The sequence below is a fragment of the Macadamia integrifolia genome, chromosome 6 (assembly GCF_013358625.1).
Source record: "Macadamia integrifolia cultivar HAES 741 chromosome 6, SCU_Mint_v3, whole genome shotgun sequence".
Lineage (NCBI taxonomy): Eukaryota > Viridiplantae > Streptophyta > Magnoliopsida > Proteales > Proteaceae > Macadamia > Macadamia integrifolia.
The window spans coordinates 31,585,935-31,603,840 of record NC_056562.1 but is presented as its reverse complement, the minus strand read 5'-3'; the positions used below and the strand labels follow the sequence as shown (position 1 = coordinate 31,603,840).

The 17,906-nt window shown below is 37.9% G+C and overlaps 2 protein-coding genes across 4 annotated transcripts in view; both read right to left on the bottom strand.

Annotated features, from left to right (window-relative positions):
• LOC122082634 (ATPase GET3A-like) overlaps nt 1-7,837 on the bottom strand; it is an 8,674-nt gene extending 837 nt beyond the window's left edge. Inside the window, exons 1-6 of one of the 3 annotated variants that reach the window (XM_042650325.1) lie at nt 7,638-7,837; nt 7,135-7,480; nt 6,737-6,861; nt 2,603-2,753; nt 1,828-1,938; nt 89-227 (exon numbers count right to left, since the gene is read on the bottom strand). In XM_042650325.1, coding sequence (XP_042506259.1) covers nt 89-227; nt 1,828-1,938; nt 2,603-2,753; nt 6,737-6,861; nt 7,135-7,398 — 790 coding nt within the window. In that variant the 5' untranslated portion in view covers nt 7,399-7,480; nt 7,638-7,837. The remainder of the gene's footprint in view (nt 1-88; nt 228-1,827; nt 1,939-2,602; nt 2,754-6,736; nt 6,862-7,134; nt 7,481-7,637) is intronic. The other 2 variants (XM_042650324.1, XM_042650323.1) reach the window with 2 other exon arrangements.
• Nucleotides 7,838-10,282: 2,445 nt separating this feature from the next.
• On the bottom strand, nt 10,283-13,834 carry LOC122082776 (protein HOTHEAD-like). Its single transcript, XM_042650547.1, has 4 exons — nt 13,630-13,834; nt 12,797-13,438; nt 10,586-11,546; nt 10,283-10,490 (listed from the first exon to the last, which is right to left on the bottom strand). Exons 1-4 carry the CDS (start codon nt 13,712-13,714, stop codon nt 10,442-10,444), a joined length of 1,737 nt encoding a protein of 578 aa, XP_042506481.1. The 5' UTR covers nt 13,715-13,834; the 3' UTR covers nt 10,283-10,441.
• Nucleotides 13,835-17,906: the final 4,072 nt, after the last annotated feature.

The window sequence follows — 17,906 nt, the reverse complement described above, 5'->3', positions numbered from 1 at the left end:
AGGGGGTTTGGTGGGGGTGACAAACAGAGTAGCAGCAACTAAATGTGGGTGCACAGAAGCCATGTATATAAAAGAATAGAAAATGCACCTTCTTCATCGAAGATTACTTGGTTAATGATGATATTATGAGCATCAATCTCGAACTTTGTGAGTTCTTGCACCAATCTTTCTGTCTCATAAAGAGACAGGAATTCAGGAATGCAAACACAGACAAAAGTTGTCAAGTCCTGTTCAGAAAATAAAGAAAAAGACTATTGTAAGATCAAGAAGGATTTATGGAGGCATCCTACAAATACGAATGCACATGAGTCAAGCTGGGTGTGATACAACCCAAGTGTCATGCACCACACCAAAAAATTATGGACGGCAAACATATCGACATTTCCATGTTCACAGTGACAGGAAATCCCAATGGTAAACAATTATTACAACATTTGGAGGAAATTTTGACACACGCTGTAACTTTTCAATTGCCTGCTAACCAATATCATTCCTTGGGGAAAAAAAAATATCAACACATTAGTACCTGATTTAAAATTTCTAGTTATCTGATCCTGTTTCTACCGCTACTTCAAGTTTTCGAAATTATTTATTCATTTTTAAATTGTTGTTATTTTTTGTTCGTCCTCAGAGATATATGTTAGAGATCTTCTCCTAAATTTTCAGGTCAATATGACACTAATTGAGAGAGTTCTCTCAAGTCTCAACTGAAAGATGAACCTCTCCTATGTTGTATGAGCTTCCATCATGAGGTTGAAGACAACCTATTCTGATCTTTAAAGTTAGGGCCAGATTCTCTGGTTATTTCCAAGAAACCCCTCCCTATCCAAGTTTTCATTCTGCTTTGTCCTACTCTAATAAAATTCCAGTTTGGTCCTATTTTCCTTTACTCTGAAGAGTCTGACCTGTTCCAGAATCTACAGACTTGGAACTAATCATTTGATTTGAGTTTGTCACTTGCGGGTCCAATAGCAACCCAAATTTAGGATTCTGTAACCCAGGGTTGCGTTAATATTCCTATGCAATCACTCAGAAAAGTTGAAAAGATGCAAACAAAGAGGAGTATTTTGGCCACAAAAAAGCAGAGCCCATTAACCCAATCCAACCAACAAAAGGCATAAATATAGAATGTGGGAAACTTAAGCTAAATAGCTACCCAAAAAAAAGATCCCCAAATAGAAAGCTTTGTCTTGCTAGGAATGGACACCCTAATCATAATAAAATAATAAATGAATATATTATTCTCTCTAAAGATATTAACAGAGTGAACCCCATTTAGCTGGGATAAAGCTGAGTTGATAATGATGCTGACAATGATTGTAATATTTGCACGTCTATTGAACGGTCAAAGAATTTTTGGTTGATTTTCAAAAGGCTTCAAAATTAATGCCTAGATCAGATGGTTTAAGATCATTTGGAAAACTATTTTTATTGTGTACAATATTTTAAGGTAGGATTCATTCACAGGTCATGATCCTTCTAATCTGTGACATACGGCAAGTTATTGGGCTCCAAACATGTCTGCACGTCCTGTAGCCCCAGATAGGACACCATACCCATTTGAACAATGTCAACAGCAATCAAGCAATCGCCTCATAACTGCAGCCTGCCTAGATACTGATATGGTGAACAGTCCCAGGATCTGCTATGCTCAGCAGTTGCCCCACCAACAGCTTAACTAGACCACTTAAACTTGTTTCTCTATGATTTTATTGTGCCTTACAAGTAGTCCACTCGCTCACAACAACAAAAATAACAAACAAAGATGTATCATTAATAGGGAATCCAATTAATTGAGGGAAAAATAGAATAAATGGGAGATCTTACTGGATCCTTGAATTGCTTATTCACTTGTTCAATAACATCTTTCATGCCTTCCAGCTTTCCTAGAATTGCATCCTCACCAAATTCATCATCAACGCCAAACATGCGAGTCATCTATCATGAAAATCCTAACATTGTCATTTACTGTTACAGGTAATATTGATTATAAATAAATAATCATTACTCACAAATATGGGTTGTATGTATCTCAAAATACGAATAGGCTTAACTATTGCAAAATGAATTGAAGAAACAATCAAGGCTGAGGTAAACTTTGAATTAATGAAATTCACATGTTTTCATCTGAACTATGTGAATAACCAGAGGGATCACCCTCGGATAACAGAGGGAAAACAGTAAATTGTAGGGACATTGAAGTTGGTATTACATCCCACTGATAAGGGAATCTAGTTTGAATTCAAACAAAAAGAAATACCAGAAATCTAAATGTGAACAGATGTGTCATGCATAAGGTTTCCAAGATACAGATTCTATATTCAAGGAAACATTGCCCTGTGGGGGGCGGGGGGGGGGGAACCTCAATGTGACCATATGATGGGAACTTGGTTCACCTGGCAGTCTTGACAGGTTCAGAACCACATACATTAGGATATTAAGGAAATCATGAATTATTGTTGCTCAACAGCATAGTAATAAATGCAAGTTCCCTATTCCCCACACAAGAAAAAAAGACAGACCATATATATTAAATCCCAGCTCCAAATGACATCACTCAAGTTACAAGTAATAAGATGCTGACAGGATTGAAAAGAAATACCTGACTTAAAAGGCCACCAAATTTATTTTTCAAGGTCATCATTTTTGCCAGCCCCTTCTCTAATGTTGATGGGAACTGCAATAGCCGGAGTGTATGACCAGTTGGAGCTGTATCAAACACTATAACAGAGTAATCCATTGTTTGTACCAATCTGCAGGGAAAGAAACAATATCAACATAGGAAGAATATTAGATCAGGAATAACAACATACTGATGCAATACAGATAAATGTAATAGGTAGAGTCAAAAAAGGGAACCAAGCAAACCAAAAGAACTTTGGAATTGAACCAACAAAGCAGCAACCAAGCTTTTTCAAGACCCAAAACGTATGGGGAGAAATAAAAAAAGAAAGAAATAGAAAATAATCTCAGCAAGACCATTAAAAAATAAGAAGAACTATTCACGCTTTCGGCCTTTACAATTATACCCTACCAAGAAGCAATCATGACCTTCTACTATATTGTAATCTAATCATAGTTGTCAAGGCGACCAGGCGACCCAAAGCATTGGAGGGGCACTAAGGTGACAAGGCACCCGAGGCATGCATTAATGACAATATGTATATAGCAATATTATTTTAAAGAATTATGTTTATACGCATAATTGCCTAATATGAGAAAACCAACATTTATTAGCATCTTCATTACTAGGGAGCCTTCAGTTGTTACAATCTAAACAGACTTACATGGACCGAAATAGGAACCTACAAAGGAATTGATCAACCTGTATTACAGTGGAAAAAGTAACTAAATAACTGCAGTGTAAGAAAGAAAAGAATAGAAATAAAAATAAGGTAGCAAAGCAATAAATAACAATATTTGAAATTAAATACCACAAATACATTCCATAATAGAAGCCAACAAATTGGTCATAGGCCTTACATCACTAGAATCATGAGCGAACAACTGAAACCCAAATTTGTTGTCATGTCTTGGCAGCAAGTTCAATAGGTGTGCATTAATGACTATATGCAATATAGCAACAATATAATTATGTTTAAATGAATAATGGTCTAATATGAGAAAACCAACATATAAAAAACAAATCATATAATATAATATAAGCTTATTCATAAAAAACGAAGCAATAAACATATCAATATAAACTCGTGAAGTGTCAACAAGGTATGCTGTTGCCTTGGACCCAATGAAGAGCGCCTAGGCGACACCTTGACAAGTATGAATCTAATGGATAACATTAATCCTACCATGAATAGAAGACTACAATAACAATGCTTAAACTCTTAAACAAATTAAACATCCAAATATTAGAATCCTGTCACAGACGAATACCCATTCAATAAATCAGTCATAAGCTTCCTGGTACAATTAAGAATCGCAAGACCATTTGATCTTATTATAGATAATAACCTACAAAATGGAACCAAAATCAAAGACAAGGGACGAGTTTTGCCCACAAAAAATTAACCACAAAGAGAAGTGACGGGCTGCTGCTGCTTCTAGTTCTAAAACTTCTATTCCTTGTCATCAAATTATTTTCTTGTGATCATAATCTTCCACCAATATCATAGAAATATTTTTGCTTTTCTCCTATTTATTTGACCCATAGATTTCCATGATCTTGCTGATTTCTGTCCTACTTCAGATTTCAATCACGTTATCTTTCTTTGCATGAAACCGCCGAATGGATATAGGTTTTGTATTTTATTGAAACCCGGTTTGCATCAATTCCTATGATCTTAAGGCACCATTATCATATCATGCATCTGGGTAAAACGCTATAAAGAAGCAGACATTGCCATGACTGTTGGTCAGGTGGCTAAGCCATAGGTATCTGAACCAAAAACATATAGAGGTCCTACTTCAGATTTCAATCACCTTCTCTTTCTTTGCATGAAACCGCCGAATGGATATAGGTTTTGTATTTTATTGAAACCGGTTTGCATCAATTTCTATGATCTTAAGGCACCAGTATCATATCATGCATCTGGGTAAAATGCTACAAAGAAGCAGACAATGCTATGACAGTTAATCAGGTGGCTAAGCCATAGGTATCTGAACCACAAACATATAGAGTCCCCTTTTTATTTACAGACACAAAAGCTGACTCAAATGATCCAACTGTAAAGGCCACCAAGTAAGATTAGCCCCTTAGTATTTTGTTGATACTGATTAACTTCCGTTCCTTCCCCTCTAACGGATTCTATTCCATCACAGACTATCTTTTTCAAAGCTCTTGAAAAGAAACTGTTAATCCACAGGCTTCTTATGGGGTGGCCAATCAACAGTGCAAAAGACTTGATCAGATTGATGACCATATCCATGTGATTAAGAGTACTGAAATTACAAGCATCTTCATTACTAGGGAGCCTTCAGCAGTTACAATCTAAACAGAACTTATGTGGACCGAAATAGGAACCTACATAGTAATTGATCAACCTGTATTGCAGTGGAAAAACTAACTAAATAGCTACAGTGGAAGAATAGAAAAGAAATGAAAAGAAAAAATAAGGTAGCAAAGCAATAAATAACAATATTTGAAATGAAACACCACAAATACATTCCATAATAGAAGCCAACAAATTGGTCATCACTAAAATCATGAGTGAACAACAGAAACCTTGGAAGCAAGAACAACAATGTTATTACAGTCACAGTGAAGATACAACACCAGTGCAACACACTTAAGAATTGAAGATATGGGTGTGCCCACTTCCTTTTTGAAATTTCCATGTAACAAAGAGCAAACTTGTAACATGAGGAATTGGTGGTATGGTACTTTATTGTCAAAATCAAAGTGCAACAAGATCTTACACAAGCCACTGATATGATGATAGACGGAATGATGTAGTCAACTTAAAGGCTTATACCGCAGGATTCACATCTACAAGAGATCAAGGATGCTTTCATGAACACCACTTAGATATTTAGCCTAGGAAGACCAAAGAGCATGCAAGTAACCCTTTTATCCACAATAAAGCTGATGGAGTAGACTTGGTATTGCCAAAGAAAGGGGCTACCTCCAAAACCCCCTGAGCTTGCATCTCATCAGCAGCTGTACCCAGTGATTTTCCATCCCAATATTTACACTACAAAGTACAAACCCTAAAAGTCTGAAAATCAGGATTGAACTTCAAGAGATTGGAAAGCTATGGCACAGAAAATATTTATGTATGAATAAATAGTGGATGGTTTAAAGTTATACTTGTAGCTACAAAGGGCTCAAAATATTTTTATTGATAGACACTTTGTCCTCAAAGTTAGAAATAACTAGGTCTCGCAAATGACTCAAAAAACTGAAAAAAATAAAAAATAAAATAAAAAACATGGAAACTATCGTCAATGCTGTATTCCTGAAGACTAAGAATTTCAGAAATTGTCTAAAGGATATTACAGAAGAAGGTTAGAGCATAAATTATCTCAAGAAATCTGTAAAATAAGCAATGAAGCATAATTACTAAGTGCATTGGTTCATTTGCTTAAATCACGGTCAAAATTCTAATTCAAAACTCAATCAGGTTCTCACCAAGGGTATTTTTCTTTGGTTTTACTTGGGTTTCCTATAGAAAACTACACGTGATTATATTTTTCATGGATGTTTTACATAACAGTATAATTTTCATAGAGTAAGTTCTTTGATTTATTTGTCTTCCATGATAAAATCTGCATGAATCTTTTGCATTCAATTTATGAAAATGAGCAACTTCAATGTTAACGAAAGCGGATAAACCTCCAAGGAGCACACATTTACAGTACAATGACTCACGAAACCAAAACCAAAATCTTCCATGTATGTTTCTACTTGCCTCTCTTTCTTGTAACCCAATTAGTATCCTTTGTCTGTAAAGTTAGGTCCCGAAAGGAGAGTCACATCATAAGTGGTGGTTCTTAATGCTCCAACGAGTATTCTATAAATATTGCTTGTATGTGCATTTATTGCCCGCTCTACTAGTATCAGCCAGGCTTATGCCAAAGCAATCCAAGCAAAGACATATTGAGCACAATAATTAATTTTAACGAGATGACGTTGGCCAACAATATGACTAAACATAAGCCTAACACATCAAAGGAATTCCACTTTGAACAAAATAACCGATGTAACTGAAAGAGCTTCATCTCAGAGGTCAGTGGGATTGTTTTTCTTCTCAGCAAATGACAATGAAAGAGAACCTACTTGAGCATCTCAGCAAAGCTCATGGCCTCGTCAATTCCAGGAATTGCATTCGCCAACTCAGAAACAAAGCTGTCCATTCCTTCTGCATTCTGCAATTCCTCATTCTCTACATTGGGATCCACCTCCTACAAAACATGCATTCATATTCCAACCAGAACTCAAGGAAATGTATTATTGCCTCTTTCTTCGGAGAGAGCTTCCTCTGAGATTTAAGAACAACAAAACCGTGCCTTTTGGTAATGAATTTTTGATTAAATGGTAGGGTTACCGCCCATTGAGTAGATATCTAAATCTTCCCGGAAATATAATGAAAACCGAAGGTTAAAAAGAATAATTAAAAAAAAAAAAAAAAATCCAAATCCAGTGGAGGAGGTATTTTGGGAGAATTGAAGAGATACCATGGCGTAGAGATTTGTGAATCCATTGACCAAAGTGGGACTCTTGGTAAATCGCTGTTGAAATGCATCGCTGAGATTATGAGCCGGATCAGTGGAGATGATCAAAACAGAGGATCGAACCTTAGCGAGAAGGACGGAGAGGATCGAACTGCAAGTCGTTTTCCCCACACCACCTTTCCCTCCAACGAAAACCCATTTGAGTGTCTCTTGTTCCAGGATATTCTGCACCGTTCCTTCTGGCAATTCCAGTTCTTCTGTCGCCATGGACAGCGAATTCTCTGTTCCTCCTTTTCCCCGGCAAGATCGAAAATACCCGAAGCTTCTGTTCTTCTCAAATTAAATTGAACTCAACATGGGAAACAGCTCACAATTACAATCACAATCACAATCAAATTCATCATAAAAGACAGAACTTTAATTACAATAACAGAACGAAATTAACGGTTCGTATCGTATATCCAGAAAAGAAAGAAGGAAGGGAGTTACGAAGCAGGCACTAGTACCAGTACTGTTTCCTGCGGCCTGAGTTAGAAGCATAGGCTTCTCTTGGTTCTCTCAAGTCCCGATACGGCGTAGGCATCCACTCCCTGTGCTAACGTGTTCTTCTCTGTGTCCGGAGGACAGATGTGCGCACGATTGGGCTGTGCTGGTTTGGTGTTAACCCTAGCGCCAGGCAAAGTTTTCTCAAGTACCAACTCTGAGAAAGCCGAGTCCGACCTTGGGCCCAGAAGTCTCCCAATCCTAGTTCAGGACTAGCCCTGAAGAGCCCAGACGAGGATAGATTTTTATACTTGTGCCAGGTTGGGAGTTAGCCCAAAATCAGTTGGGTTTGGCCCAGGAGCCTAGGACTGAGGTGCTTGAACAGGGCCGTTTGATTTTGTTTTTAGGAACAGTTTATTCGTTTTTCTGTGCTTAAAAATGGAAAAACACCTCAAAAACCGTTTCACTTGTTTTTGGAAACGAAAATAGAAATTTATACCTATTTCTGTGTCCAGAAACAGGAATGGAGAAACAAGTGAAATTTGTTTTTTTTTTTGTTTCTACAAACAAGTTGGGAGCGACAAAAATTATAAAAAACCTGATACTTCACTCGACCTACCCAAACCTCCAACCCATTGTTGAAACTTCTCGCTATCCAAATGCAGCGATTCCAACTTGGTTGTGCGAAGCTCACAGTTTCGGATTGCCTTCATCCTTTTGAAGCTCATCTCCATGAAGCATACATGCAACTCCAACATCATACCTTCACTCGTGAATTGCATTCCTACAACGTCGTGCCTTTACTCATGTCTTGAACTCGATTACATTGTTAAAAACGTTTCGGGAAACAGAAAAATCAAACACCTTTTTGCATTTCCAAAAATTGTTTCTTAGCACAGAAATGACAAAAACTGTTTCTGCTGTTTCTAGTTACAGGAGAAACAAAATCAAACGGGCCGACTCTGACCTTCACCCTAAGCCTAGCTTAGCTGTTGAAAAATGATAGTAATTTATGCAACTTCCAACGTAGGTTGCTTGTGGTAGAGGTGGCAAAAATTTACAATATGCAATCAAGCAAGGGTACATTTAATTTTGTTTCTAGAAACTTGTTTTTCCATTTTTTTTTTCATGTTTAGAAATGGAAAAACACCTTAAAAACCATTTAATTTTATTCGGTTTTGTTTCATTTGTTTTTTGAAATAGAAATAGAAATTTATGCTTATTTATATATCTAGAAACAGGAATGGCGAAACAAGTGGGAGAGACGAAAATTGTGAAAAACCTGATATCTCACTCGACCTACCACAACCCTAACCCATTGTTGAAACTTCTTGTTATTCAGAAGCGGTGACTCCAACATGGTTGTGCAAAGCTCACAGTTCCGGATTGTCTTCATCCTTCTGAAGCTCATCTTCATGAAGCATACCTACAACTCCAACGCCGTGCCTTTACTCGTGAACTTCATATCTGCAACATCATGCCTTCATTCGTGTCTTGAACCCGACTATACTGTTGAAATTGTTTCAGAAAATAGAAAAATCAAACACCCTTTTGCAATTCTAAAAAACATTTCTTAATACAGTTTATCCGTTTCTATTATTTCTAGATACAGAAACAACATAAACAAAATAATTGCACCCTTAGTTTGCACCTCTTGGGCATTGTGGTGGCTGCCCATTTCAATAAAGCGCTGGCCTAAGTCTAATGGAGAGATCACTTATTCATGTTAATGCCCTCGTAGACATTCTCTTTGTTACCATTGCGCGATCAAACAATAATCTCGCCTCTGCCTGTCTCGATTCCCACGCCAAGGGATGACTGGATGTGAAAAGACTCAGCTGCACCGGTCACATCCTGTTGCATACCCAGTTGTGTTTGGGCTTGAGTAACGGGACAGAGATCTTTCTCCTTAAAATAAAAGAGTGGGTTCCACACCCACTTGAGTTCTGAGGTTACAATAACCGCCTTGGCACTTATTGCTACTCTTCATTGCACTAATGGTTCAACGTAAGCGGATTGGCCTCCATAGATGTTGATTTAATCAGAATCGGCTGGAAATCTGAATAAGTCAATTATATGCATAGGTTGTGCACCTAAAATGGTGGTTATTAATTGCGGTGGTCGACATGGTTGCTAAGTAGCTGCAACCCTTATTCGTAGTCAAAGAAATAAAATCTGAAGAGGTATGTTTGAAAATACTAAAACTTAGTAAGGAATTTGTAAACCTAAAGAGGAAGTTGAAAGATTCTATTTTTTTGGCTACCAACAGGGTTGCAGCAGTCAAAATTTTTTCTTGAATCATACATCCCCATCTTAATTAATTTTTAAGACAATTTATCAACCACTTTAAATGCCAATGAATGATTCCATTTTAGTGCATTTCGTTACTCACACCCTTTCTTGCGGGGCTCTTTCTTGTTAGCTTCTCCTATAATGACCCTGGCTCAACTCGATTGTACTCAGGGAGGATCGACAAGTAATCGCTTCGTCTTTTAATGAATGATTTTCCGGTTACCAGAAAAAAAAGAAAAAAAAGAAAAAAAGATTCCATTTAGATTTTCGACCATGGATAGAGAGATTCCTAATAAATGATAGATAATTAGATATATTTTTCTTTAAAGGGTGAAGATTGGGTTTTTCATGTCATCCAAGCTGATATCCTCTCCTCTGCACAAAAGTGATTTTCATTTGGGTTTTATTTTAAAGATTATGGAACTCAGAAAGCAGTCCTCAGTCCTCACTCACTAATACACCATGACGCATGCATAGACATAACTAATTCCTTACTAATTAATTAAATGCAGCACCCACTGTTCTTTATCTTAACTCATTTGTTCCTTACAAGTCTCTCTGTTAGAATCCTAACTCCCATATACCTGCATCACCCAAATCAAAAAATTAACAATATGAACAAAATTAACGAGTATTAACCATTCATCTGACCAAAGAAAAGGAATAAGAAGATGTTTACCTTCCAAGCATCATGACAGTGGCTTGAGGATTGGTCCCAGGGGAGTCATGGAAAGTGGAGCCATCAATAACCCTTAGTCCATCCACTCCAAGAACCTTATAATCCCTGTCAACAACCCTGTCCACTTGGCATCCTCCATGATAATGCCATATGGTCATCACTGTATCCTTACAGAACTGCTCCAACGATGTTGAATCATTGTCATGCCTTGGCAGCAAGTTCACTGGGTACTTCGCAGTCATGTTCATGAGGGCTTCCACGGAGAGAAATGGGTACCTGAAATTGGAGAAGGCTTTGGATTGAATCACCTTCTCTATGGTTCTAATCCCATCAACACATCTCTTTAAGTCTTCTGGTTCTTTGAAATAATTGAAGGTGACTGAAGGGTTGTCATTTGGGTTTCTGTTCTTAAGCTCCAGATGCCCACTTGAGATAGGACCCATGACCTTCTCTAAGATGAACCCCCCTCTGAAAGCCTCATCATTAAGAGCTTTCATGGCTTCTGTTGCTTTTGCTATGGCTTCCGGTGTCCTCTGCTTTGGAGGTACAACTGATAATTGCCCAGTCTGAGGTGAGAACATCCCAAAGTCTCTTTGAGGAGTGTTTGAGGTCTGAGCAAAGTTGCTGCCACTAGAAGCTTCAATGTAGGTTCCAAGGGGAGTAATGCCAACGACTTGAATGAGGGAGACCTCAACAGGGTTTGGAGAAGGGATGAAGATGGCATTCATAGGGTTGTCCGCCATTCCTTGACCCACCAATGGCTGGTCCAATGTGACCCTGATGTTGTGGGACCTAAGGTGTTGCGCTGGACCCACCCCACTAAGCATCAACAGCTGTGGGCTTCCCATGGCTCCCGCTGTTATGATCATCTCATTCATTGACCCCTTCTTCAAGTAAGCTCTGTGCCTCACTCCTGCTGCATCTCTGAACACCACTCCATGTGCTCTCGGTCTTAACTTCCCTGTTCATGCAATTTATAATGAGATGTCGGAAGTATGGAAAAACTCATTCTCAAAAATCTAGTCATTAACAAGAATGTTTTTTTTTTTTTTTTTTTTGCTAATAAAGAATGTGTCTTTTAAGTCCTTGTAAATTTATTCACACCCCTTCTACGTAGGAGCATACGTGAAACTGAGATCCTTCTTGAGGGATTTTTTCCATCCCCAAAATACATTAAAGTTGTCATGGCCCGACTCTAATACCATTTGTTCGAAGTCATCTAATACTTATTGTTAAAAAATAACCATTAAGAATAGGGTGTCCAAGCCCGTAAAAGTCTCCATGTCATCCTACACATTTGATGTTGTTGCTTTCTCATGGAACCCCAACAAGATATCACTTGAGTATGATTTATGGTGGAATAATTAAACTATAACAGGAAGGGAAATTTACTATCACTCCCCTACACTTGGCCTATATTTATTAAAACTCCCATATCTTTTATTTTTTTACTGATACTCCTTTGTTTTTTTTAATTTTTACATCTCTTTCTCCCATGCTCTGTTTAAATACCCAGATTACCCTTTCTTTTCACTTGTAACTTATTACATTTTTTCAAATTGATTGGTTCAAAACATGGTTTGAACCAAACCATTTACAAATTTTATCTCATCCAATCATCAAGGATATTGATATAGCTGATGTGTCCTTAAAGATATTATTTATTTATTTATTTTGTCTCATCCAATCATCAGGATGCTATTTATTTATTTATTAATTTATTAATTAATTATTATTATTATTTTATCTCATCCATCATCACAAATTTAGAATCTATTTTTGTATCGGTATTAGATTGGTATTGGTCTCAACCAATCTAAGGAAAAAAAATTAAGAAACGTGTGGTACCTGATTGGAACATATTGTACCAATATATATATATATATATCAGATATAATTTTTTTTTTTTTTTTGAATTTACAATATTTTTGATGATTGGATGAGACAAAACTTATAAGTGGTTTGGTTCAAACCATGTTTTGAACCAATCAATTTGAAAAAAATGTAATCTATTACAAGTGAAAATGAGGGGTAATCTGGGTATTTAAAAATAGCATAGGAGAAAGATATGTAAAAATAAAAAAGCAGGGGAATATCAATAAAAAAAAGGTAAGGGAGTTTTGGTAAATATAGACCAAGTGTGAGGAGTGATATTAAATTTCCCCAAAAGGAAAAAAAACTGAGAAGGCATTAGAGGAAGTGGGTTTTAACCTTTGGTCCTAAAGAAGATCCTGTGAGCAGTGGCATGTAGAAGAACGGTGAGCCCTTTGGGGTCGGCATACCGAAGCAGATCAGCAGCAGTGTGTCGATGGCCTTCAGAATCAAAGATGGTACCACCAACCTTAGTCCCATAAATGTGATCATAAGTGAAGCCATTGTAAGGTAACACACCAGCTTCAATCAGTCCATCTCTGACGGCGGATTGCCACTGAAGCATGGGGGGCTTGAAGGCTACCATCTTCTCAACCCATTGGTAAGACTGGTTCACGAGTCTACCGTCCCACCCAGCGTCCCTAACGTAGTCAGTACTAGCCCGGGTGTAAAACCCGGCGTTCAAGCAGCTTCCGCCACCTAAAACACGTGCACGGGCGTTGAAGACGCCGTCCTCAGAGATGAATCGTTGGGAAGCAGAGGTTGGAGAGGTATCAGAGAGGGTGTCACCGAAGGATCCTAGGTTGGTAATGTTTTGGTTGCCGTAAGGAGAGCCTCCTCTTTCGATCACTAAAACGGTGGCGTTGTGAGAAAGTGTGGCGGCCAAGGGGCAGCCGGAGGTTCCTCCGCCGATTATTATGTAGTCGTAGTATGACACCGCCGGCGCCGACGTTGCTTGTTGAAGAAATGTGTAATTTGGAACTGCAAAATTGGAGAAATTGCTCTGTAATCATTAATGAGGCCATTAAATTAAGGGAAATCTGACAATGCAGGCAGAGATTGAGACCAGAAAAACCCAGAAAAGAGTTGACGACTTGAGACCATGACAGATAGACTTAAGTGAGGAATGAAGATCACTTGCAGAAGAAAAGCCTGAAAGAGAATGTCCATACCTTTCTGGGCGTGACAGACTCCATGAAAACAGAGAATTGCAGTAATGGCGGTGCTAATCAGTCTCCATAACCATCTACAACCCATGATTGTTTTCGAGCTTCGAACACAGATCCTCCAACGAAAAAAAACAAACTTGAGAGTCCTATAAAGACACCCAACGATGGAAGAAAATGAATAGCTCAACTACCAAGTCGCGCTCTCATTAAAAGACACTCAAAAAGTTCACTTGAATCTTGTCTGAAACAGTGAATTGCAGGACGTGTGGATAAAAAGCAACCAGGTTGAAATCGTCTGTAATTTCGATCTCGTACAATTCCGTGTAATATCATCTTTAGGCGGTGACACGTGTATTGATACCAATACAATGGTCCAGATCTGGTACAACTAATAAAACATTAAATCAATGAAGAGACATTTAAATTAGATCTAAACCAGCATATTGGTATCAATACACATGTCACACCGCCTGAAGGTGGTATTGCACGAAATTATACAAGATCAAAATTGCAAACGATTTTTTTCCAAAGCAAGCACTCCCCGACTTGCAAGTGGACCGTTGCTTGAAATTTAGGTCCTTTGACGTATTTTTTATTGTTTAATGTCTCTCTCAGATTGGCATGGATGGAAGAAAACAACCCATGTTAGAGGAGGTGATCTGTGAGCTGTGGATATCCTCCATGGATGGGAATTGTCAACGCAATAAATGAGAGAAAGGCAGTTGAGAATTAATTACCTGCAACTAATATCTATGACTCTCCTACTTAAAATTCAGGTTTAATGCTTTACATGAAGAGTACAGTGTGGTTCTCAGTACAGTTTTCTCTAATTGCTGAAATGAGTTCCACAGTGTTACGTACGTAGCTTGTTTCGCTGTAGGATCAGATAACAATGTGCTTCAAATTTGGAGATGGTCAAGTGTTAGATTCGATCTGGGTTAGACCTCAATGGTCTGTGTGGATCTCTCCCCGGGTTTGAGTTGGTTTGGTTCGGTTCGAAACAGATTAAATGGAATGGGGCTCCTCTATGGTGTGGCAGAGCTGGCAGCCCGACTTGTAGTACCTTGAGGCATGGGCTCATGTGTTGGGGTCCATGCCCAGGGTGCTTCTGGCTGTCAGATGTATGCTGACACCTCATGCTGTAGAGAAGCTGTATCCGAAAACATGTGGCTCTTGCCACTAAAGGTTTGAATTTTAAATCGAAACTCAATCCAACTGTTCAAATTAGATAAAGATCATTTATTGATCAGCCTGGTTTTAATTAGTGAAATCAGTCTAGTACTCTAGTTAGTCTTGCCATTTGATATATGCTCTCTGTCTCTCATGTTTTGGAGTGGATTTAAATCATGTAAACTATTTCTACTAAAAAAAAAAATATTATATTTTTATTTTCTTTAAAGTCACAATTTGGGTCTAGATGTCATGGTTCAATCGGAGCAGTTTCAAGATTTTCTTATTGAGCTTCAAAAATAAGTTTGTTCCCCATTGAGGCAAAACTATTAACTCAAATCGACAACACACACCCAAAGCCTGTTTATTAATTAGTTTCAATTTGAAATATTGAATATTGGAACCGTTTATTAAACAATTTGGTTCTGATTTCTACCCTTCATATTTTGAAGTGAATCAATTAATTGAAACTAAACCATTTAACACCCTTTCTCACAACTTCCTTGCTGGATTGGGTATGGTATTATCTTTACATGGTTAGGATTACAGACGTCATCCAGTTGGACGTGGTTGGTTTCAATCAAGCTTAATTGTTCCGCACTAATTTGAAGCCCTACATCATTAATGCATTGTTCTATATTTAGTTGGTCGGTTAGCAGTCCATAATTGATGCAATAAATGGGCTAATTTGAATAATCAGGTCAGAATTTGGTTGATCAAGCTATAATCGGCTAATAAAGATGGGTTATTGGTTCCGATCAAGCACCCATTGGGCTACTGCTGAATGTAAAATTGAATATTAGTCGGGTTAGACCCGACAACAGGTCATTTGCTAACTGGTCAGCTCTGGTCGAGCTTGCATGGATCAACTTTTGACAGTGTATTGGTCCATCAGAAAAATTAATGGACTCCGTTGCATGTTCGAGTAGGGTAAATTTGTAAAATCCCAGGGTGCCAACATACAAGATGCGAGTTTGGGTTTTAGGGTTCTATTATTTTATTTATTTATTTATTTTTTTCTTTTGGTCACGAAAAAAATAGTGTTTCATGGTAGTGATCATAGTTCCTAGGCCGAAGTCCCCATACATACAATAAATAGCATTTTCGTAGGATCAATAAGCGATAGTGGAATGTACCGATTCGAACCCATAACCAGCCTACTCAAGTGAAGATTGGGGCAAGGGCTGAGATTTTTTTTGGTGGTAAGACTTTCTTGTACCTTTTTCTCTTTAAAAAAAAATTGATTAATTAAATTGAAAAATAGCAAAATGGAATATACATTGTCACTATCTATTCCTTTCTCACAATCTCTCTCCTCCCTCATATCTCATTAAACATGTAGGCCTCTTCCCTTTCTTCATCAAATCAGCTTGAATTGTAAGATACTGATAAAAGTGAGCAACATGCAGATCCCAATCCATTGAAAAATTACATGGATTCATTGACATTGTTTGCAAGCTTGGATTCTTGACCACTCACATTCCCATCAAAAGAATAAAAAAGTATTGTAGTCAATGACATCCAAAATCTTAAATTGATCAAATTACCCTTTTAATGTTTATTTCTTACCGTTTGAAGGTGGCATACAAGACAATCCTTCTTGTAAATTTGATAGGGTTTAATCTAGAATATGAACACTAGATTGGATTAGTCTAGTACGATAGAAACTAAAATATTTGACTTAACATGTTTAGTTAAATTTTAGAGCTTTTGATACCTAACGATCCCTATAACATACGTCTTTAAAGATCCATCCAAACATTGATGCGCTTTCTATGCTGCCTGCTCAAAGAACTTCTCCGTTAATATATTTCTCTTGCATTCCCTCTCTCTCTCTCTCTCTCACACGACTGTATCTTTTTCTGTTGAATTAATTTGTTATCTTATGTGCCGTTTAATTAGGTGTGTTTCTGGCTCTCACTATCAAAGTTGGTGTTTGGAATTCGATGGGTTTTACTCAATAAATGAGATCTAACATCCAACAGTTTTTAATGTTGGTGGAGCCTTATTTAAGTGTTATAGTTTTTCAATTAGGTCTGAAAGAGCTTCTATTCTTCCATTCTCTTACCACATTTCTATGATCAATGGTTAAAACCGTGAAAGGAAGTTAGTTAGGCACATTAATGAACCTATCCTCTATGTTAGCCTTTTTGGGACTTAACCGTATGGTTTGTGCTTTTTCTCTTGGGTCCATGGATTTCTCTCTCTCTATCTCTGTGGGGAAATCATGGAAGGGGCTAGGGGTGCAAGTTTGACCTCGATAGATCTGAATCCATTCAGAATATATCAGGGCATGAATTGGGCTTTTTAGTCTGTGAGCTGGGATGGGGCTGAGACATCCCAGCCTGATCTTGGGTAAGATAGGGCTAAGCCTAGGCTGGTTGTACCGTTAGTAGAAGCAAACTGAGGACATCACAAGGTTACTGGTTGCTTTCGTATATACCACTCCAATTAAGGGTGTCAAATGCTAGCCAGCACTGGTAGGTCCAACAGGTTAAAGTCTATCACCGGACCGACCGGTTAGCAAATGGCCCAGTGTCAATGGGCACTCAACCGAGACTGACCGACACCATTAACAGACTGTTAACCAATCATTATTGTCCAATTATCTCGTTTAATTTCATTTAGCCTGATTATAGCATGTTTATGATCTGTTTAAAGTTCAATTAGCCATTAGCCTATTTAGGAAACGACAATGATGAAAAGGATGAGTTTCCTTCACCGACGATGATGGGAGATGAGTATTTTCGTGTTAATATGAAGAGGGAATCTCCCATACTTCTTGTATATATTATTAAATAATATTATATTTTTCTTTTGTATTTATTCTTTATGGGCAAGAGAACTCTGTCCACTTGTGTAGCCACTGCACCAGCCAACAGGTCAATAGGAGCCCGCACAGAGGCATATGGGTGAGGAGCAGCGTCATCTTTTCGTTCCCACCTGTGTCTTGGTGTAGAGACACAAGCAAACAGGGTTCTTTTCTCCATTCTTTATACATACCCAGTCTGGGCATTTTTGTATATTTGCATATTAGATCTATAAAAGAGCTTTGAAGGTGAGCCGCGATAAAGAAGTGACCATAAAAAAGCTCAAAGGGCAAGGGGAGA